Source organism: Vidua macroura, chromosome 10 (assembly GCF_024509145.1).
Source record: "Vidua macroura isolate BioBank_ID:100142 chromosome 10, ASM2450914v1, whole genome shotgun sequence".
NCBI classification, from domain to species: domain Eukaryota; kingdom Metazoa; phylum Chordata; class Aves; order Passeriformes; family Viduidae; genus Vidua; species Vidua macroura.
The window spans coordinates 12,316,355-12,344,014 of NC_071580.1; the positions used below are offsets into that span (position 1 = coordinate 12,316,355).

Below are 27,660 nucleotides of genomic sequence, written 5' to 3' on the forward strand. Positions count from 1 at the left end.
AGCATTTCATTAAAACATAAGAATTTGGTAACATACCAATATTAAAAGGCATAAGCTCAAAAAGCATTACTGTACTTCATAACCAATCTGTAAAGGCAATAATGCTGACACTCAGTTTGCTCACCTTGAAAGGGGAATATACTGAATCACTACCTTCAACAATGGTTTAAACATGTTTGCTGTATCTTTGCCATTAAAACCCTCACAGTTCTGATCCCATTTCAATTTTATCAGCCAGAACCTCAGCATACAGTAAAATGTGTTTCTTTAACTTGTATCAATTGTTTTGAGTTTTTATACCATTTCTTGATCTGTTGCTTGCTTGGATTCTGGGGAAAGTTGTTTTGAAGGTCGAACCACTGTTGGCATGATTCGATTATGAAGGGCTGTTTCCTCTTCAGTTGCTTCTTCTAAAATCTATATTAAAAAATATCAACTAATTTATACATTCATTAACTTTGACTTGTTCATAATTCAATATTCAAGGAAAAAAAGGCACTTACCCATCCTATTGCTTCAAACATCTTCAAATCAAGCGGATCCCCAGAAAGCACCCCTTCAATTTTTGTAAGGGAATGACAAGTTGCCATGCAAGCAACAAACTCTGACTTCAGCAAGCTCTCACTGCAAGCCGTCTCTTCCGGCAAAAGGAAACTGAAACAATGAAGTAATAATATACTTAGCACTATAATTATTTATTATGAGCCACTTCAAAAGGTTTGTTTAGATTAACAGAAGAAAATTGACTGCACAAGTCCCTTCACTTGTATTTTCACACATCACAGAAAATAAATTAAGACTCTGGGCTGGAATCTTCAGAAGCTATCACAGCTTCTTCCTCCTTCAAACACTCACTGTTCATTCTTTCCCTGTCTAGCTTTATCTCTCATACAAAGCCCTCTTATCACATAGTAGTTAACTTAATTAGCTAAGCTAATTCATTTTAGCAGCCCAAAAAGTCATCACTTAGGAGGACAGGATTAAAGAAGCATGTAACAGTATCTGCAACAGTTTTGCAACACTATGATCATGATGAGGTCTCAGACTCGATTTGTTAAATTCTACCTCAGCTTCGCGGTGGAGTTGTAACTTCCACTACACCTAAACCACAGTTTAAGTGGCATTGCTACAGCACATTACAGAAATGTAAACATGAGCTCACACTGAATTTCCTGTTCTATTCTGCTGAAGCTGTTGCAGTACAATTTGAGTACCATATTTGCTATCAGCCCTGAGTTCATCCTTACCGAGCATTTTCCACCCTCTGAATTCCCCAAAGATCCAAGCCATCCTCAGTAAGTGTGCCAGTCTGCAAAAGAGACCAAGGGCATGGCATGAAGAAAAAGCCTTTGGAAACAAATTATCTTCCAACAAAGCAAAAATTAACAGCTATTTTAGCAAATTACACTTGAACAATATATTTGCTTTTGTTTTCACATACAAAACAAGACTTCATGACAGAAAATACAGGATCTCCCTTGCTTTTTTGCTAGTAATTAAATTCCAAACCTGTTAAAATAACTTTCAAAACATTCAAAGCAGTCATGCTCCTCTCTGGAGACAGGACAAATGAAACAGACCCTTAAAATCCAAAGATGACAGCACTTCATCTCAATATGCAGGGACTGGGGACGTTGGAAATGGTACCAAATGGTATTAAACCATTAGTACTATCTTACATAGTTAAAACAGTAACTAAAATGTACTTACAGTTGAAATAATATGGTTAGTATTACACTTAGTATTTGATATAAAATCTAAGGAGGAAAATAAATTTTATCTAGGAAATAGCCAAAAGCAAAGAATTCTGGCCATCAGCAGGACTGTCTTTCATTCATGTTTGGTTAACAAATAATAACAAAATACACTTGCTCAGCTTTTCATTGAAAGGAATGAAAATGAGAAAAAGTCTGACTTTACACTTGAGTTTTTCAGAAACTCGTGTGCTAAATAAAGCTCTTAATAAGCCTCAACTCTCAGATTTCTGAGGTTCAAGTAGTAAGTTGGGACTTGGGAGTCTTGAGATAAGAAAGCAGCTCAATTACAACAACTTTTTAGAGAAGATTAAAGTAGAGAATTAACAGATGGTAAACACCGAATACCCAGAAGCTAACAGATCACGTATCATCTAACTTACAGGAAAAGGAATGAGTTTTCCCTTTTTTTTGTCTATACAAACTCCCTTGTCTAAGACAATACCCCTCCAGGTAGCAAGGTTTCAAAATTCACCTAACCTTATCAAAACACACAAGATTCAGCTGGCCACAAATATTTATCCTTTGTGGGCTGATGCAGAAGATGCCAATTTTCTTCAACCTTCTTTGTGCATAAACGATGCCAGCAGTCATAGCAGCAGGGAGTGCTGGAGGCACCGTAATAGTGATAATGTCAAGAGACTCGATGATGATGGTACGAGCTGGAACCTGCAATAGAGGTCAGAGTTAATGAACAAGAACTCACTGCTTACAGATTCACTATCCCACTGATGTGTTACCAAGAGCAAAACCCACACATTGTTTTCCCTAGTACAGTGTGTTCTGGATTGCCCAGAAATTTAGCACAATCTTCACCCACCATCAGCAACCACAATAATCCAGTCCTAAATTATCCACAACCCGTAACTTCAAATTTGCACATTTCTCCCTGGAAATATATTACTTTAAAACATTAGCTGAATAATGCAAAATTTTTTGAGAGCAAAAAAAAAAGAAAAAAACCAAAAAAATTCTGCTTCTGTGCTGGATTTTATTCTCAGTAACCTTGTCTCATTTCACTGATATAAAATAGAGCAAAAAAAAATTTCACTTTAAAGCAAATATTTTCTCATCATCTAAAGTGTGATGGAAGTCATGGTCACCCCTTTTCTAAAATAAGGCAGTTCTGGACCAGAAATTAAAACATACCTCATTTAAGATGCTATGGATAATTGTGTAAAGAAACCCAAAGCCTGCCACCACCACCAGAGACAGAAGAAACAAATAGGCATCTCTGTAGAGCTTAAAATCAGTTGGCTTTGGATACAGTATGGAACGAACAAGCTGTCCTTTAGCAGTACTAAAGCCTAGAAATAAAAAAGGAGTAAGTTATTAAAAATACAAACAAAAGCAAAGCTATTAAAATACATTAAAAACCTCAATAAAACCCTTAAGCTACTAATTTCATTACAACTGTTTCTCAATATCCATAGCAGATGTTTTGCAATGCTGTAATTAAGGTGCTTATATGTGCACATCATACTAAGGGCTTCTCTCCTATGGCAAGGACATGCAGCTGATGCAAACAAACCCCTACTCTGCAGCAGCAGCAAATCCTCACATGGTTTGGCCTGGCAGAGCTTGTTGTACTGCATTTTGTCCCTCACAGTGCAGAGCCAGTGGGTATATTTATTGTCTAATTAAGCCAATCCTTGCAAAAAAGAAAATTAAGATATTCAGAGTCCAACATTAAATACTTAAATGGCAGGTCTACTTAAGGTCCCTTGAGAGCCAGAATGAAAGATTCAGAAAAAACTGCAGTGCAGGGAGTCATCTTCTGAGAAGGGCACCTCGTGATGGCATTTTGACAGCCAAACAAGGAGACTTTTCTTCTAAAGGTCTTAGAGTTGAACAACCAACAGATATCCCAAGGTCGTACTTGAACTTTTGCCTTGATGTTTAAAGAGGCCAACATTAATGCCCGATTTTGTGTGCCCAAAACATTTGTCATCTGCTTGGACTTCAAAGTCTATTACTTCAACTTCAATGTCAATGCCAGGTCTTCTGGCATTAGTGACAGCTGACAGCTTCTCAGTCTGCAAGCCACCACAGCAAAGGCTGAGCCCTCCACCCTGACATTTGGCAGAGTATTCTACCAAAACAGAGCAACTACGGCATCACTCTTGAAGTGGATGAGCTCATCACAAGATGAAAAGCCACAAAGCCTCCAGGCTTTGAATTTGCTACTGCAGAATATGAACCATGGGCCTGTTCAGAGAAGTTCACCATGTCTGTATGCACTTGAGTATTTAGCAATGAATGCTTTGTAGTTCAACACAGAATTACACAGAATTCAGAAAGTCAGAACTACTTTCTATTGTTTCCCGTGTTTTGCAGAAGGTTCTGTAGCTATACAGGATAGAGCACATCAAGGTAAAGCAATAAATGAAAGCCTCATGGGGTGTCTTTAGCATACACTGGATATACAGATAACTTTAGTGCACAATTCTGTTTTCTAAAGCAAAATAACCAGTTTTGAATTCTTTTCAATTACAAATAGGAGCCACAATGACATCCATCAACTGAGTTTAAGGAGGAAAGAAATCAATACAATTTATCTGTATTTCAGCTGTAACATCAAACATGTTAAAGGCTTAACTTGAAGAGTACTGTGAGTATAGCCCCAGAAGATCAGTCTTCTATCCTGATTTATGACAAGACTAGGACTACATGCCTTTGCACACATATTGAGTTCTGTTCTCCTAGATCTTTTGAAGACTAGATTTTTAAGTATTTTCAATTTTGTGGCATTTCCCTCCCTTATATAAAGGGACTCTTATTTGTATCTCACTGTGTGAGAATTACTTTAGTTCTTACTATCAGACATTTTAGGAGCAAGAAGCTGCAAGTGCTGTGACATCTATCCTGTTCTGTGGAGAGGGAAATTCCCTCTTGCCCAAAAACTGTTCCTGTAAACCAGATAGGAGAACAGAGAATTTTCCATCACTTTGCTTCTCTCTATACAAAGCCACAGCAGGAAAACCACATTTGTCCATACAAAAAACCTGAATAAAGCCCAGCTGAATTCATCCTGCTTACAACAGGGGCTAACTTGGACCTGCCATTGGCAAAGAACATTTTACAAACAGAACTTCTGATGTCAGGCCAGTAAGACAGAGTGTTGGGAGCAATGGCAATGTTCCTTGAAAGAGTTACAGACCATAGTATCATACTTCAAAACAAAAAGTACTATCCTTCCTGCAGAGCAGAAGCAACATGCCTTCAGCAGTTCCCTTCTGTTGCTGTTTGGGCTCACCTTGCTCTACATACACACTGGCTGGGCACATGAAATTCATTTAAGAAACAAAACAAGTTGAGATTGATATTATTAAAGGGCAGATGTGTTCAAGGGAAGGAAAATATCTATTTGAAAAAAAAAGACTATTAAAAGCCTCAAGAAAGAGAATAGAACAAAAAAATCAGAACTTTTACTGCTAAAGCAGACTAACAGAAGGTGAAAAGAATACATCAGAGTAAGAAGCAGCTAATTAGGATGAAGTTACTTGTTGGAAAGCTTGCTTTAAGCAGCAGTCTTATCAATGCAGTCCAAATTCTTCTATCTAATTCTATTGTACCTTGGATTATAGCTTGCATTCATTTATTTTGTGGCAATTTTCTTAAGATGATCTTTGTAAAGCAGAATCCCACAATTGTACTTGCTTGTGCAATTGGTTTTCATAGACTATTATTTAATGCCAGATCTCTAACATATGAATTAGCATTACTGTAGATAGATCAAACTCATTTTTTCAGTAAATGTTATGTACTTTGAAATAACTATAGGTAAAGAAAAACATTTGGCATTGTGAATGACTCTGCTAAAATCAGCTGTTTCCCTCTATCCACCCAAACCTTTTCCAAGAGGCACATGCAGTTCAAGCAAGACACTACAAAAAAACCTCTAAAGGACATGTAAACACATGAGGAATGTGTTTACATTCAAATAAGTTTTAAATTGATGCTGAAGTCTGATTCACTTTTGTGCTTGCCAACTGTTAATCTTCAGACCATCATCTAGTTTTATTATTGTTTTAAGACTTTAATCAAGCTATTTGGGGTATATTCCTTTACCCAAGCTCAGCAGTATCAGCCAGCTGACACATACCTACAAAAAGGAGTAGTACATTAACAAGGATAAACTTATCAATCCATACCTGTTCTCACTACCAGAGCTTTGACCAACTCTCCAGTGTAGAACCGGGTCTGAATGACATTGGTTCCACAGAACAGCGTGTGCCGCTTGTGCACTTCGGGACTGTAGATCTCATCTCCCACCGCTTTTGGATATTCCGAAGGATTTGGCAGATTAATCTTTGTGACAGGAACACTTTCACCTTAAAGGAAAGAAAGTCTCTAAGCAAGATCACAGAAGAACAGACTTTTTTTTCATTCACAACTACAAGTAGTATAATATAATCTCACTTCACCAGCACAGGCAGACTTATTGAAGTCATCTTCCTTTCAGCATGTTATTAGGTGGTCTCTCACCTATTAGTCTCAGCTCAGCAGATTCCTTACCCAAATGCTATTTAAACTCTATTCCTTACAGAGCTTCTATGTCCCTTACTTCAAATCACAGTTTGTGATGTCAAACACAGTTCATTAAAAAAAAAAAAAAAAAAACCAGGACAAGCTTCCTTCTCTTGCTGAAAAGCATCACCCCCATCTTTACTTTTTTTCAGAAAAACTAGAAGCTGAAGAAAATTATTCTCAGCTCCTTTGGTGAGTGAGTGCACTCAAGTTAGGGCTACACTCAATTTTTATCAGTTGCTAGCAGCAGCAAAATCAAGTATATTCAGAAAAACTGAACATGATAGAACACAATCTCTGAACTAAAATTTTCTAAAGGTTGTCAATTTGGACAGATTATCCTAGGAATAACAAAATGTCCATCCTATTCAATGAAGCTGTCCTTTAAATACATCAGATCCCTGATTTCAGCATATGCAGGCACAACTTGAGATAATAATTTGCGGTTTTAAATACAGTAGAACATTCTACTCACTACCTTCATTTTTGGAAGAAGCAAAAAGTTTGAGCAAAAATTTTCTGAAGAAGCACGCTTCAGAACTCCTTCTGCACTGAGAACACCAAGTTAAGTTAAGACAAACATCAAGAAGAAATCTTTTTAACAAGACACAATCATTTTTGAAGATTCTAAGCAGTATTAGGTAGCTGTTGCAGATAAGCAGGACACAAGTACCTAAGTACTTCAGAACATGTCTAATTGTAAGAACATACACATTTCAAACAAAATAAACATATCCACTTCTGCTAAAACATACTGCAAGTGAGCATGCACACAGGTATAAACTAACAGTTTTTAGCCATGCAGCACTGTGTATCAAATTTACTTTACCTGTTAGCATACTTTCATTTACAATGCAAGTACCACTGAGCAGGACTGCATCACACGGCATAATTGTCCCATTGGATGGAATCAACATGGTATCTCCAGGCACGAGGTCGGTGGAAAGGATTTCTTCTATTTCTGAATATTAGAACACAAACAAGTTTACTTGAAAATAGCCACCATCTATAAAACCTGGAAAAGAGCCTCGCATTCAAGATCCAGGTGAAGTATGACTATTAATAAAATGAAGTATAACTTCATTAAATTAATGACATGAAAATATTTTAAAAATATCCAGAAAAAGCCATTGATAAACCCCAAATCCACCACAGATTAAACTCCAGAGCATATGGATAGAATACATCACGTCAAATGAAAATAATCAAACTTAAACAAAAGATTTTACAAATTATTAGCTACAGTGTAACTTCAGTATAAAGACAAGAGCACAACACAATTGTATGTCTTAAAAACAATATTATGCATCACAACCTTTTGGATACCACACCTTTAACTGCTGTGGTATCCAAATGAGGGGAAGTTCAGAAATCATCTTGCAGCCCTTGTTGGGTAATAAATCGTAATGGAGACCCAACACAGGCACATCTTTAAGTCAGGAAATAGATTAGAGTGACAATTACATAAGTGAAATGGTAGAGAATGAGAAACAGCAATAGGACAAGCATCTAATCTAGAACAAACCTGATACTCACTGAAAATACCATCTAGAAGGTTAACCCTGAACACATTACACTATCTAAATTCCACTTTGAACTTCTTTTCTCATGCAATTTTGCTAAGGAATGCAAGCATTTCAAGCTGATTAAAAAAAGAACAGATGCAGACCCACTTTACACTCACACTTCATGAGCAATTTAAATTCAACTTTCCAGGCCACCTGTGAAATTTACCTTGGTTTCCTCTGCAGACAGAAACCCTTACAATGCTGTGAGCTGCTACCATGTCATGTAACATAACATATTGCTGCAAAGGGAGAAAAGTTGATTATTCAAAAGTACAGCTTGTCTTCTTCAAAATGCACATTCTACAGTAGAAGTCATGAGATTCTCTACTAACATTCTTTAACAACAAAATGCTACTCAAAACATTCTCTTGAACATAGTTTAGAAAACTTATGGGCAAATAAAGTTTGAGTGCAACAACCTGTACAGCTTTTCCTATTTTAACAGCTTTTTGGAAGCAAACATACAGTGTCACGCAAAATCTTATAAAATCATTTGGTCATTAACATACAAAAGTAAAAGCTGCAGTAGTTGTATGAACTTGAATTAAGGTAGAAGTTGTTTGGGGTTTTTTTTTGTCTCTGGTCTGAATTCAGAGATTGCAATTTAAGGATAATTACTACTTTGATTTCCATCAGCGAAGTCTACAGAGCAAACTGAATCACCAGTTTAACAATCCATATGCTTCTCTGGTGCTCAGCTCTGTAGGGCTTTTTCAAACAAGGAAACAATGCATGATGGAATCACTACTGTCAATAAAACTTAGTACATAAACTTGAGTCTGGGTTTTATTTAAGCAAGGTAGTGTTTCTGTTATCTGAGGCCAACCTATTGATTCATCAGTGTGGAAAGTCTGCAAAAGTCTCAAAGAAAACTTTAAATCCAAATTCTTTCAGCTCAAAGAGGGAAAATACATAACAATATTCTATCTCTATAACTCTGGAAAATTCTTAACAATTTGTAGACAATTTCACAACAAAATAAGGCAATCAGTAAAAACCCAAAAAGATGCATCCAATTTCTTTGAACTTACCTTTCTAATGGTGTAGAGTGAGCTAACAATGGATATTACAGACATAATCACAATTGCTAATGCATAGTAGTGATACTCATCAGTGATCCACAATATCACACTGAACAACTGGAAAATGTAAAAAGGGTTGAGAACCTAGAAGAGTGACAGAACATTCAAGTTACACCAAAAGGTCACATGGGTTCTCCATCAGAACAGAGCTGAAATTATCCTCCTCTAGGGAGAAGACAATTTCAGTTCCTTATACATAATTTTTGTTTGATTTGCCAACATTTTTTCACTACCTCCTCAGCCCCTCAAAAGCACAGCTCTCACTCAAATAAGACACAAATACAGACTTTGAAGACTGCTTGCATTTTCCCCTACACCTCAAAACAAGGTAATGGGAATATCTGATGTACCTTAAGTTATAATTCTTAAACCAATTTGGATGTTATTTTCTATTTGTTCTCAATAAATGCCCTGATACCTCAAGTTCTTATTTCTTTAGATCAGGTTGGAGAGTTTCTTTGTTCAGAAGTTCTACTGTGCATTATTACAGCACAAGATAACAAACCAGTTATTCAAATCCACCTGATACAAGGCAAATGGGACAAATCCAACAACACTACATTTGATTTGCTGCATATATTGTAATATATAATCCCTGGCTTCCTCATGGAAAACATAAGTCATGTTATGTTTGAAATTAAATACAAAAAATACATAAGATGCTGACCCTTTCAAAGAATTCTGACATGTTTTCTAATGTCCTTACTAAGGCACCAGGCTGTGAACTCTGAAGAGGTTATAGTTGAGGCTTCTTTGATCTTTAGCTCTAAGGAGACCTGGAGAGCTCAAAAAAATTGTCCATATGATTTTGTTTTACAATGTAAGGCTCTAGGGGAAGGTTTCCAACAGTCAATAGTCATTGCACTTGAAACAACTTTCAATGATACACCTTTTTTCTTTAATTTGTTAAAGAAAAGATTTTACCTCCTTAACCAGAAGCTTAAAAATGGAAGGCACTTTCACAGCAATTTCATTTACTCCATAGAATGCTTTTCTGCATTAAAAAAGAAAAATGCAAAAAAAAAAAGTTAAGATTTTTTATTGATGTCAAAGTAATTCCACTAATCTGATAAAGTATAGCACGTCCCTAAATCTGTGACTCTCTTCTTATTTATCATAGTTTCAGAAAATGCTTTTCAGAAAATGTTTACCTAGTGAGATGTTCCAATACAAAGATAATTATTTTATACTTCAAGTTAAGCTGTACCTTATTTTTAGATTCTTTCATAACAAGATTTCTCTGTAAACTGCATGGCTCCATGTTATTAAATATGTCATTCTGAAAGCCACTATGTGACTCTCATTAGCTTAAGCTTAAACCAGTGTTAACTCTTACCCTGCAGTAAGACAATGTTTTCAAGGTCTTGTATCTTAGTTTTATTCTCAGCACAAAGAAAGGCAAATCATGAAAGAGGGAGCAAGAAACCAAGCTCTGATGGGATCAGAGCTGGTTAAATGACTGAGACATGAAAAAGCCCTTAAAATGATCTGACGGGAAAGGCTTTTATTTTAGAAAAAGACACAAATTGCCAGAACATTAATTGATAAGCAAGCAGATACTCCCATATTTTAACCTGTATGAAGGTCTCATTTTCAAAAAAAATCAGACACTGATCACTCAATTGTCTTCTAAGCTTTTTAACACTCTGAGCACAGGTAATGAAACATCAACAATCCTTCCCTCAAATACTACTGCAATATTACCTGTAATCATGCATTCCCTTTGTCAGTCCTGTGCTGTGTTCGTTATGAATTGCAGAGCAGAAGGTAGATTCATCCAGACCTCTAAATAAAGGAAAAGTCAATGAGTTATTTAAGAAATCTGATATTTAAAATTAAGTCTTCAGTGACTCAAAAGAGCTAGGTCTTTGCCAAGAGGTATACACCATTTTATAAAACTCAAAATCTATGGACTAATGTGTTCTTAGCTGGTTTTGTCATAACTGCAGATACCAGTGACACACAAAAAGCAGTCTTGTTGACATATCTTACTCTGTAGGATAATCAGATCTATCTCAATCAAAATAGAGACACTTAAAAAATGAAGCAGAATACTAGGATAACTAATATTCAAAGGCTTCTAAAATTGAGCAAGGTTTATAAAACATTATATGAAATCAATGTGGATTAACATTTCTTCAGATTACCTTTGTTTGACTCTAAGTAGTAATGGAAGTTTTTAGAAATAATTATTAATCAATTTATTAAATAAATCTATACCACAGCTACTTCACAGCATCTTACAATCAGAGTGTTATCCATGACTAGGAAAAATGCACCCTACATTTTCAGTTCCTTCTTATCACCAGAAGATTCATTTTCACAGGACTTCTCCACACACTGTGAAAGTTCATGCTGTGCTTTAGGAAATCTACAGATATTCAGAAACACCTAAAACATCATTATGTTTACAGCTATGGGATTGTGTTAACTATCAAACTCAGTAAATCAGATGTATGCTGCCCAATATCGAGGCATTTTCTCGTGGACATACTCTGGATACACAGGAAAATATCATCACCTTCCAAAAGACATCATGACAAAACCAGCATTATTCCACACTATTTTTATATTGGATATTTATTAAGTTATCTGTCAAAAAGAATTCAGAGTTGTCCCAGCAGAAAAAAAGAAAAAACCCAACTCTCTATTGTGCATATTTCGTAACAATTACTTCCATTCTCTAGAACACAGGGAAAGCTTTAAATATCCTCACTACTGCAATGCCTAGGATCACGTTTCCACCAACTGCTTGTACAAGAACAGAAGACGAAAATTATAAGTCAACCTGGCCCTAGATTTAGCAGTTTTCTCTAAATCTTTTCAAGTTCAAGGATTTAAAAAAATATATTTTAAATTTAAAAATACACAAAATTTTGTTAATAGCTGTGTCTTTCCTCCCACTCTACCATGAACAACTTTTCTTTTCCTATAGGAAAAGAAATATAACAGTGGATTTAAGGAGGGTCCCTAAATTTAAGTGCTCTATATGCAAATGTGCATACCTATGTATGCAAGGTCCATGCAAAGACAGAGCTTCTAGCACGATGTTCTCTGCTTTTTACACTACTGCTACAGACTGAATTCCCAGGCATTAAAATCACTGTGTGCAGAGTTTATTATATAAAGCACTCATCAACCCACTCAGATATTCAGCTGACAGTAGCTAAAACAAAACAGATACCCAAGGTCAGAGTTGCATCCTCTTTGGCTATGTGACCAAGTCTGACTTAGTCCAAGAACAATTACACTTGCATTTCCTGTGTTTAAAACAGTGATCTTAATATTATGGTAATATAAAAAGAACAATGATATGAAACTCAAACTCTCATAACTGAAATAGTCATCCAAGAAACCTTAATTTGCCCCCTTTTTGTGCTGTGCTAAGCCTTTCATGATGTGATCAAACTGTTCTGTCTCTGAGTACTTGCGTAAGCAGCAGCCCAAAGCGAATGCTCGTCATGATGCAGTGTTGTGCTTAGATCACAACTACAAACATGCTGCCTGCTTTAAGGGCTTTACTATAAAGACCTCTGCCTCACAGGCTGTCTCTTTATAAATATTAACTTGATTCTCTACCATGTTATTAGGTAATATCAATTTTTGGTTTATACATATAAACTGAAGAGCAGAATAAGAAGACGTATCTTAGAGAAGGAAAAATTTTCCAAGACTTCTTTTCAGAATATTTATCATTCACAAGCTCAGATATTATTTTGCACATGGTATCTAGTACTTCACTACATGACCGTACACTTTAGAGGAAAGTTTTAACAAACTGGCATTTTTATCTGACCTTGTGGAAAAGTGACTTAGTGCTCTAACAGTATCCAGTACGTCTCAGATCCACTTCTTTCCCCTCTTTATTATTCAATAGCTAAATAATCATGTCCAGTTCAGCTACTGTACCTGACTAAACAAGTGGCCAGGCTCAGTCATGGCTAATACATCAAACAAATGAAAGTCTGGCTTATCAGCAAGAATGTGATTGAATAAATGCTCACATAACTTCACAGGCATATCTGAGATTTTTCTAGGGCTTATAAATTGGCTGAGTTATCACAAGAACATCAAAAGGCACAGTCAAATAGCCACAAATGCCAAGTTTCAAGTCACTGCTTTAATGCTAAGGAACAACATTTTTTTCTAAACACATGGAGTCATATGATTTTTTTCCAATACCTGTTCTTAACATACAAGTACAGTTTCTTAATCTCATCTGTGGGAACTATTCCCTTTGAGCAGTTTAAATTAGGAGCACTATAGGCATGAAAACAGGAGCCTGCAATGCAAAATGATGAGTGTCACTACCTGCACAACTGTGTTTCATGGGAGGCTTAACACAAAAAATGCATACAAAGCTTTTAATTACTTACTCCTGAGAACTGAGACATTTCCACCCTCCCAGATGAGGACTTCTCAGTTTTGTAATTGCTTGTATTACAGTAATTTCTTAAACTTGTTTTCACTGCTGATAACTTTCCATATTATTTGCACACACAAACCCATCTCCACATGATAGTTCAATGCAGTGAACACTGATTTAAGTTTAAAATAGATTTTGTGATCTGAATTTATTGTTTTAATGGGCAGTTGCCAAAAATGGAGAAGTCAGTGCTCATTTAACTTGTGGCACTATGAGAAGGCCTTATCACAGAAAGAAAAACTTTCTTCTTCAACCCTAACATCATGCAACAGTGTTGCTGGATAAAAGAAAATACAGTGCTGCCCACTAAGAGACATTTTTTTATCAGTGCAATAGACCTGTTTTTGTTACTAAACAGTAACAAAAGATGGATCAGATCCAGCTCAACTGCACTAAAACATAGAAATAGACCTACACAAAGATGAGTAAAAAAGGTATTTGGTGAATCCCCCTTCTTCCTGGACACTCCTTTTGGGTTGAGCTCAGCAACACAAAAAATATAAGTTATTCCATCATAAGCAAAGTTTTTGAGTGTTTATAGAAGTACTACTGACTATGAACAGGTGCTCTGATTCTCAAGTAACCCTCCAAGAACAGGCAAAAAAGCCTGCAGAAGCATGCAGCCTGTCACCCTACACAAATCACACTTGATAAAGGCAGATTAAACAAACACCTTCCTTCCAAATTCACACTGAGTTAAAATCTCCCTGCCCTCACTATGGCTCAAACAAAGACTCCATGAGCTAAAACAGCTGTCCGAAAATAACACTGATTTTCAGCATGTTCTTAGGCATGCTATTTTATTTTTTTTAATGCAGTTTGAGGCACAACATGTAAGAAAAAAGTATTCTTACCGTACAACATCAAAACTTTGAACTGAATCATTCCAAAAATACTTCACACTGTGATGTGTGAAGTAACGAATCTGTAAGGGCAACAAAACATAGATGTCAAACTGGTACCACTTAACACCTTTCTTCTGACTGACTTTATTCTGAGAGGTGACAGAAACTGAATTTAGAAAAGCTTCAATGAAAAATGAGTATTTTTCTTTCAACATTAATCTTTCAAGCTTGCCACAATTTCCAGTAACAGGTTATTGAGGACATTTCTGTTCCATTCAAGAATGACTTAGCCTTTCGAACTAAAGTAGCAGCTCACATGTACAGCTCACATGTGTGTTTATTCTCAATAGTACTTGAGGATTAGCCAGCACAGTACTGCAAGTTTACTTACAGGCAAATGTTTTCTCGAATCATTTTTATTCTCTTCTGCAGCAGATTCAGAGAAATGAACAGCATGGCCATTTGAAACCTTGTGCACAATAGGATTAGGATTCTGTAAAGGATTGGCTCCCAAGGAAGGCATAATGCGAACCTTTGCACAAAACCATATCTTGAATTCATCCTTAGAAAGGGGGAAAAATGAGTTAGCTGAAAGAACATTTAAACACCATTTTACTACAACAGCTGCAGCAAAATCACAGATCATAGATTAGCAGAGCCCATACACAATTACAGAACATATCTCCATGTTAACATCAGCTACCTTAAGAATAATTTTCTTTCCACAATTCTAAAAGCATATTTTTGCACTTGGGTCAGCAGTTACACGTTACTTCAGCAAATGTACCTTTGCTGAACAATGGATGGGAAACCATGTCTCAGCTTATAGGAACAAGTATTTGTTCTGTGGCTGTTGATGACATCAGCACTCATGTATTTGATTCTTAAAACTGAAATACAGACTACTCGCTATCCCCACTTCTAACAACTGTCAGTCTTCCCACAGAGGCACAAAGGTACACACAGGAGCACCATTCTGCACTGCTGTAAAACACAATCATGTCTACATAGTGAGGCAAGGATTGGTGTACTCCAGCCAGCAGAAGGATCTGCCAACAGGGAGAAGCACATCCCCTGTACACTTACAGTCGTCCTCAGCAGAACCACCTCACAGTCCTTCAGGGTAGTCCTTCTGCACGTTGCTTTCACACGCCACTGGGGCATCCAGTAGAGAAGGAGGAGAAGAAAGCCACCAGAACAGATCACTCCTACAGTAACTAGCACCAGCTTCCAGCGACACAGATCATAGCCATAGATCTCCTGCATGGCAGTAAAACAAGTAGTGATAACTCTCTTAATTACTCTGGCTCAGGATACCAACATTAATTTTTCACACTGTGCAGTATTTAAAGCAAATCAAATTTCAAAGCCATTTCCTTTTTTTTTTTTTTATGGGGGAAGGAAACATTTGGAATACTTAATAAATGGTGGAGTGGAAGCAAAAAGAAACACTATTTTGCTTAATCAGAAGTATAAACATAAAGTAAAAGCCAGACAGCAGCAGGATCATCCACACTGCGTAAAACATTTCACTGCAAGACTGTCTCCTCTCTGCACTGCTCCCTAAGGATTGAGGTTGCAACACAACCTGCCTTAACTCTCAGTGAACAACATTTTTGACCATGACAGAGCACAAGTCAGCTGAACACTTCAGAGCAAAAGCATGTGGTTTTATCAAATGCTGATTTTATGACATAGCATTTGATTAGCTAGCATTCACAGTTTTGAATTACTACTGTAGGCTGAATTTTATACATTCTAAAAAAGCCCCTAAATATATCAAACAACACTTTCTAGCAGAGAATTTTGCTTATTTTGCCTGCCATTTAACAAGAAATGCTACTTTACAAACTCCAAGCCACACTCAAAGGTTCTGTAACTTGCACCAGTTAGAAAAATCCTTCTCCCATGAAAAAAAAACCCAAGTATTCAGTGTGCAAGCACTAAGTTAACTTGATGACAGCCAGGAACAGAAAATAATTTAGTGATTTACTGGACACTGTGTTACATTCTGAGTTTCACATTACATCATTAGATTATATTTCCTGCTGTGAAAGGGTAATGAAGTTTCCCATTGAGTCCCGCCCATTGTTCATACTGACATGAACTTCTTGGATTTTTTTTTTTACTTTTCATTAAACAGTGTTAGAAATTGTTTAAACTCCTTTCCTAAGAAAAGGGTTTTCAAAAGTTTGGTTTGCCACCTTCTCTGATGACAAAAAACAGAAATAAAGCCTATTCTCTCTTACCCCCAAAACACTCTTCAGCAATAAAAATAGGAGAGTGAAAGATGGTGAGAGAAATAAATGCTTATTTTTAGGAGAAAATAAAATTATTTCCTAAAAAAGATATTAATGTTAGTGATCAGGCCATAAGCATCTCCTGTTCTACAATGCATTTGCTTACTTTCTGTATTGGAGCTGTCTAGTGAAGAACTACTTTTCCTAGCAGTGTGGACAAGGACAAAACAAGAACTTCACAGAAACCTATCATTTTTGCAAACAAAAATCCCTATCTATACCAAATGGACTAGAAAAATCCCTATGAACCCCAAGTGGGCTAGAAATTCAAAGATTAGCTGCTAGTACTTTCCTGTCAAAGCTTACTGCTCTGAATTGCATTATGAAGCATTAACCTGTTTTAAAATACAACATGAAATCTCCAGGATTTGGAGGGAAGAAACTCCAACTAACCAAAGAACAATAAAATAATGGTAATAATTAAAAAACCAAAACACAACTCACTTTGTTTCCATTTTCATGTGTAAAAGTAGAAATGTTAAGCACCAAAATGTGTTATCTATTGGACTACTGGCCTTAACAAAAACCTTTCCTATCCCAAGACAAATTTCTTAATACCAAAAAATATTGCCAAGCATAATCTTATAAAATTGCTAAATTGATTTAAACTGAGACAATCCACTTCCCGATGTAATATGCCCCCCTTTAAGCAGAAAACCCTGCAAATACGTTTCTTTCATTGTATAAAAAAAGATTAACAGAATTCATTACCATCTCATCTTCCTCTGCTTTATTGACATATTTCTTTTCTTCTTTCTCCATGTTTAGTATGATATGGAACTTCTCGACTTGAGATATGGAAGACCTTCAACGGACAAGAATTGAAAATGGAAGCAACATTACTGATTTTACACCTAAGTTTTAGGTTGTTCCAAGTTGCTTTTGGTAAGTGCATATATAAAACACATCAATGAAAAAAATATTAATATTTATCTTCAATTTGCACTGTTACTAGTTTCTAGAAGTAACTATCCAAGGAGGTCTATAAAGCTTTATGATTGGACAGTAGATTAATACAAGTGAAATACTGCAGAAACATCAGGTTTTAAAAGAGGAGGAAGAAGCTTGTACCAATTTAACTTGGCCACATTCTACATGCAGCAAGCAGGTTTTGGTACATTCTACAAGCTTCATGATGGAAATGTAAATTAATCCCGTTAAAACAAAAAAAGCTTAAAAGTAGGTTAATATTACACATTTGTATCACTCTATATGTAATAGCTCCAATCAGATGCTTTCAGAATTCAGGCTGTACTTCAAGAGGAAAGGCACAGTACCCCTGAGATCTACACTTCTCATCTGAGCAGAATAAATACTTGCTCAAAAACGTTTAGTCCCCAGTTCATTATTTCTAAATCAAGACATGCTTTTTGGTCAGTCTTTCCCCATCCTCCTAATTCCTCTACTATTCAATTTGCATCAAAATCTCTCACAGTTGCTGATCTTGAGAGGTGCTTTAAGGACAGATTATGATCACAATTTTCATGAATAAGAAAAGGCATGGAAAAAATATGGCACTGTCTACGAGATGTAGTGCACACAGATCTCTACTCCAAAACGGGAGAGCTACAAACAAAGGCTAAATACAGTGAGGCTTATCAGAATTTTCCTCATCACATAAGCAAGAAAAATCTAAAGTACCATGTCAAAAAGACAAATTTTTTAAATTAAAACTGCATCTAACCTTCATTTGGGCACCTCTGTACATGTTAATTGTATACAATTTATAATTAATGCACAGGAACAAAAAACTACCACAGTTAAAATCACTAAATAGCCAGTGCTCACCTGCCAAGACATAGATTAACTACAATTCTCTGCACTCACATGGTACAGCCTTCAATTTTATTTACTGCACATACATAAATCTCTCAGAAGACAGCACTTACTACCACAGCTTATAACCAGTCCTCAAGTATTAAGTCACAGCACAAGCAGCTACTCTAATTGCCCTTTTTCAGGCTGTTATTAGTATTAGGTAGCACAATAATTACAAGCACTACCAACCTCTCTGTCATTAACTCCCCAACACTTTCACAAACCAAATCACCAGACTACAAGTCAGATCCTCTCAAAGCCAGCCCCTGCATCCATGCACTTACATTCACCAGCAATGTCAGCTTCTAATGATGCCTCCTCCCATCTCCTGCAGCTTATCTACAGCATCACATCCACACGTGTTTTCTGCCACCTACCATCTCCTTCCCACTTAACCCAATAAATGAAGCAGGAACCTAACTGGAAAGGTTTCTTTTGCTACCCAAAACTGGATCTCCTCAGAGATCTATTTCCACTGCTGAATAAGGTCCTAGTAGAAGAAACACACACTCAAAGGAGAGAACTGCATCACAGCAGAAAGCTGAGTCTCAGGTGAGAAGAAGCTCAGTACTTCATAAATTGAGTACTTGATAAAGTTGGCATTTTGTTCTGAATGGAAGGAAGCTAACTTGGCAACAACTGCCTTCTTTGATTGGAATATCAGCTCACACTTTCCTCACCTTGTTAAGGTGAAAATTTTCTATTGCTATACTATAATTTTACTGCAGATTTATTTGGATATTAAGCCACACAAGTCATTAAAGTTCTAAACCACACCTTCATTTAAATTGCCACTTTTCTTAACTAAGGAGCTTTCTATCCTGGGAAAGATATAGATAATACATAGAATCAGTTAAAAATCTGTCCTAAATCTACACAGGACTGCTAAGAAAGCATCTGAGGACAATCTTTGAATTAATTACATCAAACAACTTTATGTACACCACACAAATCACATTTTCAATCAAGAAGTCATGCAGCCAGAAAATGTTCTGTGTATTTACAGAATTATACTCCTAATAGAGTTCACAGGTCCAGGAAAGAATTATTAGGTTAATCATAGTTGAGCTAGTCTGCTCTTAAACAAGCACACACTTCCCCGCTATGATGTACAGTAACATCAAAAAGGGTCCTGCAGGCAACTCTCCAACCTTGATGGACATATCAAGGAGGAACTTGATACAGGAAAGCACCAGGCAAAAAAAAAAAATAGCTTCCAGATCAATGGATCTCAACTGAGATTTCCATTTGGCCAATATGTCAGCACAGGGACCTTATGGGACACCATGGCAGTATGAGAGAGAAGTGCAATTGCCTTCATTTAGGCATTGGGAATGAACATCAGTTTGTGGGTCTGAATAAGTACGAAAGAAAATCTCAGCACTATCAATAATTCCTGTGATTCAGTAAGATCTTTGAACAGCTGGGTAGAACCAGACAGGGAATACATGAGGAGAATTAGGAGGCTATTTCTGACTCACATCATTAGCTCCATCTGCATTATTTTATACGGACTCATTTACTGAACAACCTGCAACTAACACACGTTCTCAACATGGCACATGCTGCTGGTAATTTTCCATATTAAACTCCAATTCAAATCTCTAAACTTAAAAAGCATTAAAGAAATATTTTCTTTGTTGATGGGTCATGAAAATTATTCCTATGCCACAACAAAGAACTGCACTCTCCTTTCTATCATATCTCTTTTGGCACACCATCAGCCCAAGCGTGTCACCACAAGTTCAAATGGGTAAGTTCTTTGGTTTGTCTCCCACTGCCCTGCTGAAAGCTGGGGTTGCACACCACCACATGGGACTCCCCAGGGCTGCCTCCTTGGGTGACTTCAGGGTGCTGGGTCAGACTGAAAAAACCTTAGCAATTCAGAAGAGACTTTAGTAATCTGCATTTGAGTTTTACTTCCTTCCTTCTATAATATGATGGGGAATTAAACATTTCACTACTTTAAACCTTTAATTAAAGATTTAAATATAAACCTTGGTCTTTTCAGACCAAGTGAGAGAGTATGACACTTTACTAGTACTCAAAGTAAGGGGGAAATCCAGTTGCAATAAGCAATATGAATGCAGGAATATCCAAATATAATGTGCCTTTGATGCAATCACAGGCTGCCACTCAGCCTCTCTGTGGTCCTGGAGTGAATAGCCAGAGAAATCCACTGCCCCTTTTAACAAATTGAAAATAGCAACCTTTTAAAGAAAGAAAACTTACAACAAATGGAAATGCTGAAAGTTACTATAATGCCACTCATAATTTTTACTTATTGAGTTGCTACTGTATAGCTAAGCATATTCTAGAGTCAGAGTAGTAGGAAGTATCAAAAAGGTCTGCAAAAGAAAAGGCTGTTTGCCACTTAGATAAGAGAATGAAATATCTTGCAACATTTTGTAACAATGTAGGTATAAATTTAACAAATGGTGTCGAGATCAGCTGAACAGTGAAAGGTACATACTTCTAAGAGCACGCATTTGAGTCACAAGCTGAAACAGTAAATCTGTAACTCAGCAAAACACAGTATATAAAAATTAAGTTGAACATCATTTCCAATTTGTTACTGTCCTGAAGAGTGTGCAGCTGTGAGCAGGACAGCACCTGCAGCTTCAGACTTAAGTTGATACTATTTTGGAGATAAAATAAATCACAAGTTGGATCACTGAAGAAATTACAGCAGTCTACAGAGCTTAAAATTATATGCATACCTCAAAATTAAGAAAATGCTGCACTTTTTGTCAATTACTACACCACTCCATATTTGTTCATCTATCCTGACTAAACAATATCTGTAAGTAACAAACTTTGTAGCAATAGTGTAAGAGGTGCAAGTGAAGTCATGGCATATTTATTAAGGAAATTGTACTAAAAGCACCAGAGCAAGTCTCCATCAGTACACCTGAAGATTTCTGCAAGCCACACTTTCGAAGGACTACTGGCTTAACTCAAGTCAGTTTTCTAACAGCTGGCATAATTATTAAACTTCTTCAGTGCAAATTTTACTCTTAAGAGTTTGATTTTTGAGGTGGGAAGCAAAGACAGTCTTCCCTCTGTTACCCTCAACATTTGTCCCAATTCCACAATCCTTAAAAACCAAATAATACACACGTTGTTGCCATCTGTTTATTCTTTCAGTTTTTCAATAAAAATGGTAGTTTCAAGAGAAAATTTTTAAAGTCTGGGCAAATTACAGCTCCAAAAGAAAAAACTTCTGAAATCTCCTGCAACCACTGGGTAATTTAAACTGATTTCTCAGATTATATATAAGTTTTAAAGCTGAAGTCTTTAATAAAATCCATGTATGGATACATATAAAAATTATCGAGTTATTAATTTTGCTTATGCTCTTATCATCTGTCTGCTTAAAATACATGAGTAGACTTCCATATTTGTATCTTAAACGCTCCCTACTTTATTCTTTTCATATTTTTGTAAGAAGTCCTGTGATAGCTAATAGTTTCTCTTACCAACGAGCAGTCCAGCAGCTGTCCTCTGCACTTGCTTTTGTTACCATGAGTTAGCGAGGCAGTTCTTAATAACGGAGACCCTATCTACAAGGGAAGTCCTGACAAATGAACTATTTTGTCTAAAATCTAAAAAAAGTCTCCAAGGGCTTTTCAAACTGTTATCAAAAGATTAACATATCAAAGAAAATTTGGCACTGCTTGGAATGCCTTTTTTTTTTTTTTTCCCTCTTCCCTCCAGTGTGGCCGAACAATTGCAAGACTGTGGCCGGGCTGGCGCGGAGGCTGCGCTTCCAGGCATCAGCCGCCCGGTCCAGCTCCTTCTATTCAAACAAGAAATGCCTCCGCAGGAGCCTGCAGACACTCGCAGGGCTATGCACAAGCCCTGATACTATCTGCCCAGCTAAAAGCATCTATGCTTCTGACCAAACCCTTCCTTGTATTTACAGCGCTTGTGAGAGAAGACAACAACATTCATTTTGAGGAGCTAAAGGCAGCAGGTCAGAAATGCAGGCATTTCTCACTCTCAGCATTTTGCAGTTTAACACAGAGCAAAGCGAAGCAATCACACACACCAGATCAGACGACCTTTAGAGACTGAGTGCTACAAAGCTAAAAAAGTGAACTTTGTCACCACCTGAACATCACAGAAACAAGGTACTTTTCTGTACAAGGCAAGGCTCAGCCAGCTCTGCTTTGGTAAGAACACAAAAGGCAAACCAAAGATGCAGCAAGGCAGAGAAAAAAAGCAAGAGACACATAAGAGGCCAAACTTCAAATTCACCTCTGTGTAAAGATTAATACAAGTAAATCTTCCTCAGCACCCTATGTAATTACTCTCAATAAATAAATCAAACCAAGTAAACTAATACAGGAAGAAAATTAAGAACAAAAAAACTCTGACTGACCTGTCTAGAAAACAATTGAGCACAATTCCTATTCCTGACATCTGAGCTATTGTCCTAGCAAGTGACTTGCCTGGCTCTCCTGGGTCCAAACAGGCTACTAAAGGGCTAAAACTCCTCTTTCAGAACTTATTCACAGCAAGTACATCCTCCACTAAAAGCCACCTTACACTTCTGTTATTAACAATTAAGTTTCTAAATAGGTCGATGTCATGAAAAGCTTTTAATATTTCTGAATAAAAAACACCTTGAAAGTCATCATCTTCAACTGTATCCCAACTAGCTGCCAAAACACAGGAAAAAAAAGGGGTTTTTTTTGCAACTTGAAAGCCAAACATTATTTAGTCACTCAGAAATTCAAAATTTCTGTACTTTAGATCCATACTTTCAACAATTTACCCCAAGAAGAAACCAAACCTACAAGGAAACAGACCTGACAAAGGCAATGTTTTCCACTAGAACTTATTCTTGTTACGCTACCATGAGATTCACACACACTGAGATCATTTACCAAACAGTCAATTTTTTCCAAACATTATAGTGAAGGTTTTTGGGATTCATGCAATGGGCCTAAAACGTAGGTAAAAGAATTGCTACACATACACAAAACACCAGCTAATGCTCAATCTCTGCCATACTGGCAGTAATAAAATTAAAACTGAAGAAACACTCAAATTGGAAGAGCTATAATGGGCCAGGAAGAGGAATGAATGTATCTTCTAAGAAAATATTCCATGTGAAAATACATCCGACTTCTTAGGAAAGATGAAAACTCAGCCTGGGCAACAGCTGACCATTAGGAGAAAGGGATGGCAGTTCATCTTCCTTGACACGAGGAAATAAATATTTTCCTTGATAGGAGGCTAAGAAAATGTAAGGATCAGGAAAGAAAAAGATTATAAAATACTTAAGTGCACATTCTTCTCAAAACATATTTCATAATATGCTGTACATGCTAAAAATCAATCACCAAAAAAGCAAATTTGGACACAACATTTCCAGCTTGCAAGGGATGGAATCAAAATTTCTGCCCAAAGTGTCTTGGACATAAGTCCTGTATTTACTTTCCAGTCTTGCTCTTTTACCTAAAATATCCTACTTTAGCATCTATAAAAATAATGTATTATTTCCTAAAATTTTTCCACTGGCAGCTTTTTAAACAGGACAGGTAGAATCTGCAGCCACTGAGAATGAAAAAAGGACCATTTTAATACACTTGCAATTAAAAATTTTGAAATATATTCTAATGGCTATAAGAAAGTCCTGCTAAAATGCACCTTATGACATCCTGTCACCAAACAGTCTGTAATCAGGACTCATCACTAGTCTCTGTACTTCCTTTAAGGAAAGAGTTTGAATCGTTCTTTTTGGATTCTCAGTCTCCAAGGAGCTTCTGTATACAGGTATGCCTGCACTCTACGTTTTTGCTTCTCCAATTCTGCTTCCCTGTTGCAGGTACCCAGGTCCAGAGCCATGGTGTGTGCCGGATGGATTTTGCTACACCCTGGACTTGGAAGGATCCATGTGTGAGCAGCAGCACAATGCCAGAGACAGCTCACACCACCTGGCAAGCCCAACACCACTTGAGAGAGTCCCTTTGCCTGTCCCCAAAACATAAAACCCAGGTCATGCAAAGACCACCCTGAAACTCAAACAGGTCCCTTTACAGGTGATACATGACTTAGCCAAAGGCCTAGGGCTATCACACTTTTATGACTATAGAAACCAAAAGGTTGTGACTTTACTTCAATAAGCATTACCATGACCTTACACACATAATGCACTTATAAAGCTTTCAGTATTCTTTGAACATAGCTGTATTTTTACAAGCATGTGGTTTACAAACACAAGAGATACTCCACTTGAGAGGCAGCCTCATCCTAAGAAATACATCTTACAAAAATGGGAGCTGATGCAGTTTACAGCTCTCCAGTAACTTGCAGCTGAAACCTTAAATACTAACTTACCCACATAATGTACAACAGATGCTCGGGTAAGATGTACAAACTAAAATAACTATGGCAGATCAAAAACCTTCAACTGCATTTTGAAAGGAGTTAAGGTTATAATTTGTACTACAAACAAAGCTTAACACTTTAGTCAACTAACCAAGCTCTAACAATAAGAATGACATAATAGTTTAATGAATACATGGAAATTTTACAAGTACACGAGCTAAATTTTAACAAAGCCCTCCACTCAATACCTATTTTATCACTTCCCATCTTAGGCTTTCTGTTATAATACAAGCTTTTGTTTCTGTGTTTAGGCTTAAGGAAAACCATTGTATCCAACAATCACCAAACCAAAACTGTATTTACATTTGTAGAGTGTATTCTTTGTAAAGTATACTTTTTGCAGGCTGTAAGAGCAATTGCAATGTTTATAGTAGAGTACAGGCTACATTAAGGAAAGATAATTCTACATCTAACAATAAACTCAGTATGTCAATTCATCATGATAACAAAGTGCTATAGACAATACTACACTCAAAACTTACTTTCTAACTGGTCTTCAGATCATTATTTTCAGACCACTTAGAAATTTGTTAGCAATATAGCAGCAATGAAGAAGATATGTTGGAAGAGAATTTAGGAAAGCTGTTGGTCATCTCAAGGACAATTAGTCAAGTATTTTACCACCTAACCTTCCCAGCACCTCATTTATCTTACTTCAAGCAGCAGCTATTCACATTAATAAAAATTTTAAACTGGAAACCAAGCACCAAAAATCACAATTACCCAAAGCTTGTTCCTACTCTCAAGCTCACAGAAACAGTCTCTTTACCCATCTCCTTTCAGATTTCTGGATCTCTTACCTAACTGCCATGAGAGAAAGAAGACCTGCCCCACAGTCAGGGAATCCAACAAAGCATACATTTATTTTGGATGCTTATTAGTTCTTTTGTCTCTTGGAAGAGTATACCAGACATTTGGGTTAGAATTCACAGACTATGCTTTGTTTGTTCTTGGAAGAGAAAGTTAAACGGTTCCCAGTATCTTGGGTAAGGCATGGTGCCATTATACCCAGCATGAGTTCTCAATAGCTGAGCACTGAGGCTGTTTCCAAAGAAACGTTTCTTTCTCACATGAGGTGTGAACTTTACTCAGCCCTTCTATGTAATTAAATAACCAAGACTATTCTGGTTAGGTAATGGGGATGGCAAAGATGCCCCATCCCAGCACCAAGAGACTCACAGCCATTCCAGTGGAGAACTGGGAGTCTGAAGACCCAGACCCAGCAACAATGGGTCCTTTCAAGGAAGCATTTCCCCTTAGGGGCTGTGCCAAGAGCCCAACCTTTCCTGTGTGGCTGCCGCCTTATTGTGCAATGTGGAGTATCTGCTTCCTGGGATATATTTGCTTTTGTAGTATGGATGCTCAATAAAAGGAGGCAATGACTTTTTTTCCTCTTCCTCTAAAATTCTTGGAAAATATTTTTGAGGTTAGCATAAGAATATTTGAATCAAATTTCTCTTCATCTGCAAGGAGATCATCAAGCACAACTAGACTAATCACAAGAGATGAATTTTCATCTAAAGTTTAGACATTTAACTTTTATTTCCTCAGAAGCACATATAGTGGCATGCTATAACTACAGCAGTCACACTCATTGTAAGCAAGCAATTGGTTTTCACATCTTCCATTTCCATCCTAATTATGGCTTAGTACCTTTCACTGCTTTCAGCAAAGCCTTTTCAGAAAAAACAGCAGTATTTCTTCAGTTTCCTGAAGTCAAAATGCAAAAAAATTCCAAAGTTCAACTATGTAACTACTAAAAGTACAAAACACAAGAGTATATTCCAGAATAACAGACTGTATTAATTGTAACTAATTTCTAAAAATGTATTCTGTAATAAAATCTATACATTAAACCAGGGGGTTCTACTGTTTACTGAAAGCACAATTTTTTTAAATAGTCATAATAAATTGAGACAAAGTCTGAAATATGTGGTACATTCACTTAGATCTGAAACACATCAAGGAAAAAACTCTTGTGTGCAAACAGCTTGCCAATCAATAGAAATACTATGCATTACAGGAACTGTTAAAACTCTATCATAACAACACTAAATATTAATGCTAAAAGACTGTATAAAAGAATTAAAGATGTCACATATGATAATTTGTTTTGATCTCAAATTACAGTAACTGAAATAATTAACAGAAAAATCTGCAAACAAGTTCCATTCCAAGATTGAACTGCTGTACAGGACAATTTTTTATACACAGGAATTTATAGAGCCTGACAGCTTAACTCCTGAAAATGATTAATTTACCCTCAGAAGTACCATATGAGGCAAGACGAAAAAATCGAGGGGGAAAAGTTGCACTCTTTGTTTTCATGAAAAGAAGTTTGACAAAGACAAGAGAACAGACATACAGGACTGTAACATTTAACTCCATGTCTGTAATGTAAACCTTGGCCCACATCCATCTAGCTGCTATGTCCCAGTCATTCAGAACAGTCCTAGAAACCCAGAAGAGATTCAGAGATTTAGTAAACAGTTGTATTTCAGAGAAGGACTTCTACAAACCATGAAATTAAATTAACTCTCCACATCCTACTACAATACATTTCATCATTGCCTTAAGTAGCTCTGTTTGAATGACACTATTCGGTGCTTCTGTGCCCCTTGGGAATGACTTCCACAGCATCAGCAGTGGGACACATCTCCTGCATAATGGAAAGAGACTGCAAAAATCTGACAAGGGATATCCCTTCAACTGCGTCAATCTTCTCAGTCCTTCGGACCATCAGCACAGTTCTTGAATCTTGCTTCTCCCATAAGTAATAACTTTTGCTTATCAGTCCATTTATAGTTAACTTTTATCCTGCATACTTACCTTAAAGGAGAAATTCTGCCTTAACGTATCTTGTCTAGAGCAACATTTTTATCTCTGTTTGAAATACCTTTTTTATAACTTTTCTTTCTTTCCTAGCTATAAAAAATTT

The 27,660-nt window shown here is 36.7% G+C and overlaps 1 protein-coding gene across 1 annotated transcript in view; it reads right to left on the bottom strand.

Annotated features, from left to right (window-relative positions):
* ATP13A3 (ATPase 13A3) overlaps positions 1 to 27,660 on the bottom strand; it is a 54,001-nt gene that overhangs the window by 16,883 nt on the left and 9,458 nt on the right. The window contains exons 2-16 of the mRNA XM_053985995.1: positions 17,217 to 17,310; positions 15,292 to 15,465; positions 14,597 to 14,767; positions 14,215 to 14,285; positions 10,639 to 10,719; positions 9,859 to 9,928; positions 8,884 to 9,018; positions 8,019 to 8,091; positions 7,114 to 7,245; positions 5,909 to 6,088; positions 2,904 to 3,061; positions 2,235 to 2,423; positions 1,248 to 1,309; positions 504 to 654; positions 301 to 417 (exon numbers count right to left, since the gene is read on the bottom strand). Of these exons, the coding sequence (XP_053841970.1) occupies positions 301 to 417; positions 504 to 654; positions 1,248 to 1,309; positions 2,235 to 2,423; positions 2,904 to 3,061; positions 5,909 to 6,088; positions 7,114 to 7,245; positions 8,019 to 8,091; positions 8,884 to 9,018; positions 9,859 to 9,928; positions 10,639 to 10,719; positions 14,215 to 14,285; positions 14,597 to 14,767; positions 15,292 to 15,465; positions 17,217 to 17,310 (1,858 nt within the window). The remainder of the gene's footprint in view (positions 1 to 300; positions 418 to 503; positions 655 to 1,247; positions 1,310 to 2,234; positions 2,424 to 2,903; positions 3,062 to 5,908; positions 6,089 to 7,113; positions 7,246 to 8,018; positions 8,092 to 8,883; positions 9,019 to 9,858; positions 9,929 to 10,638; positions 10,720 to 14,214; positions 14,286 to 14,596; positions 14,768 to 15,291; positions 15,466 to 17,216; positions 17,311 to 27,660) is intronic.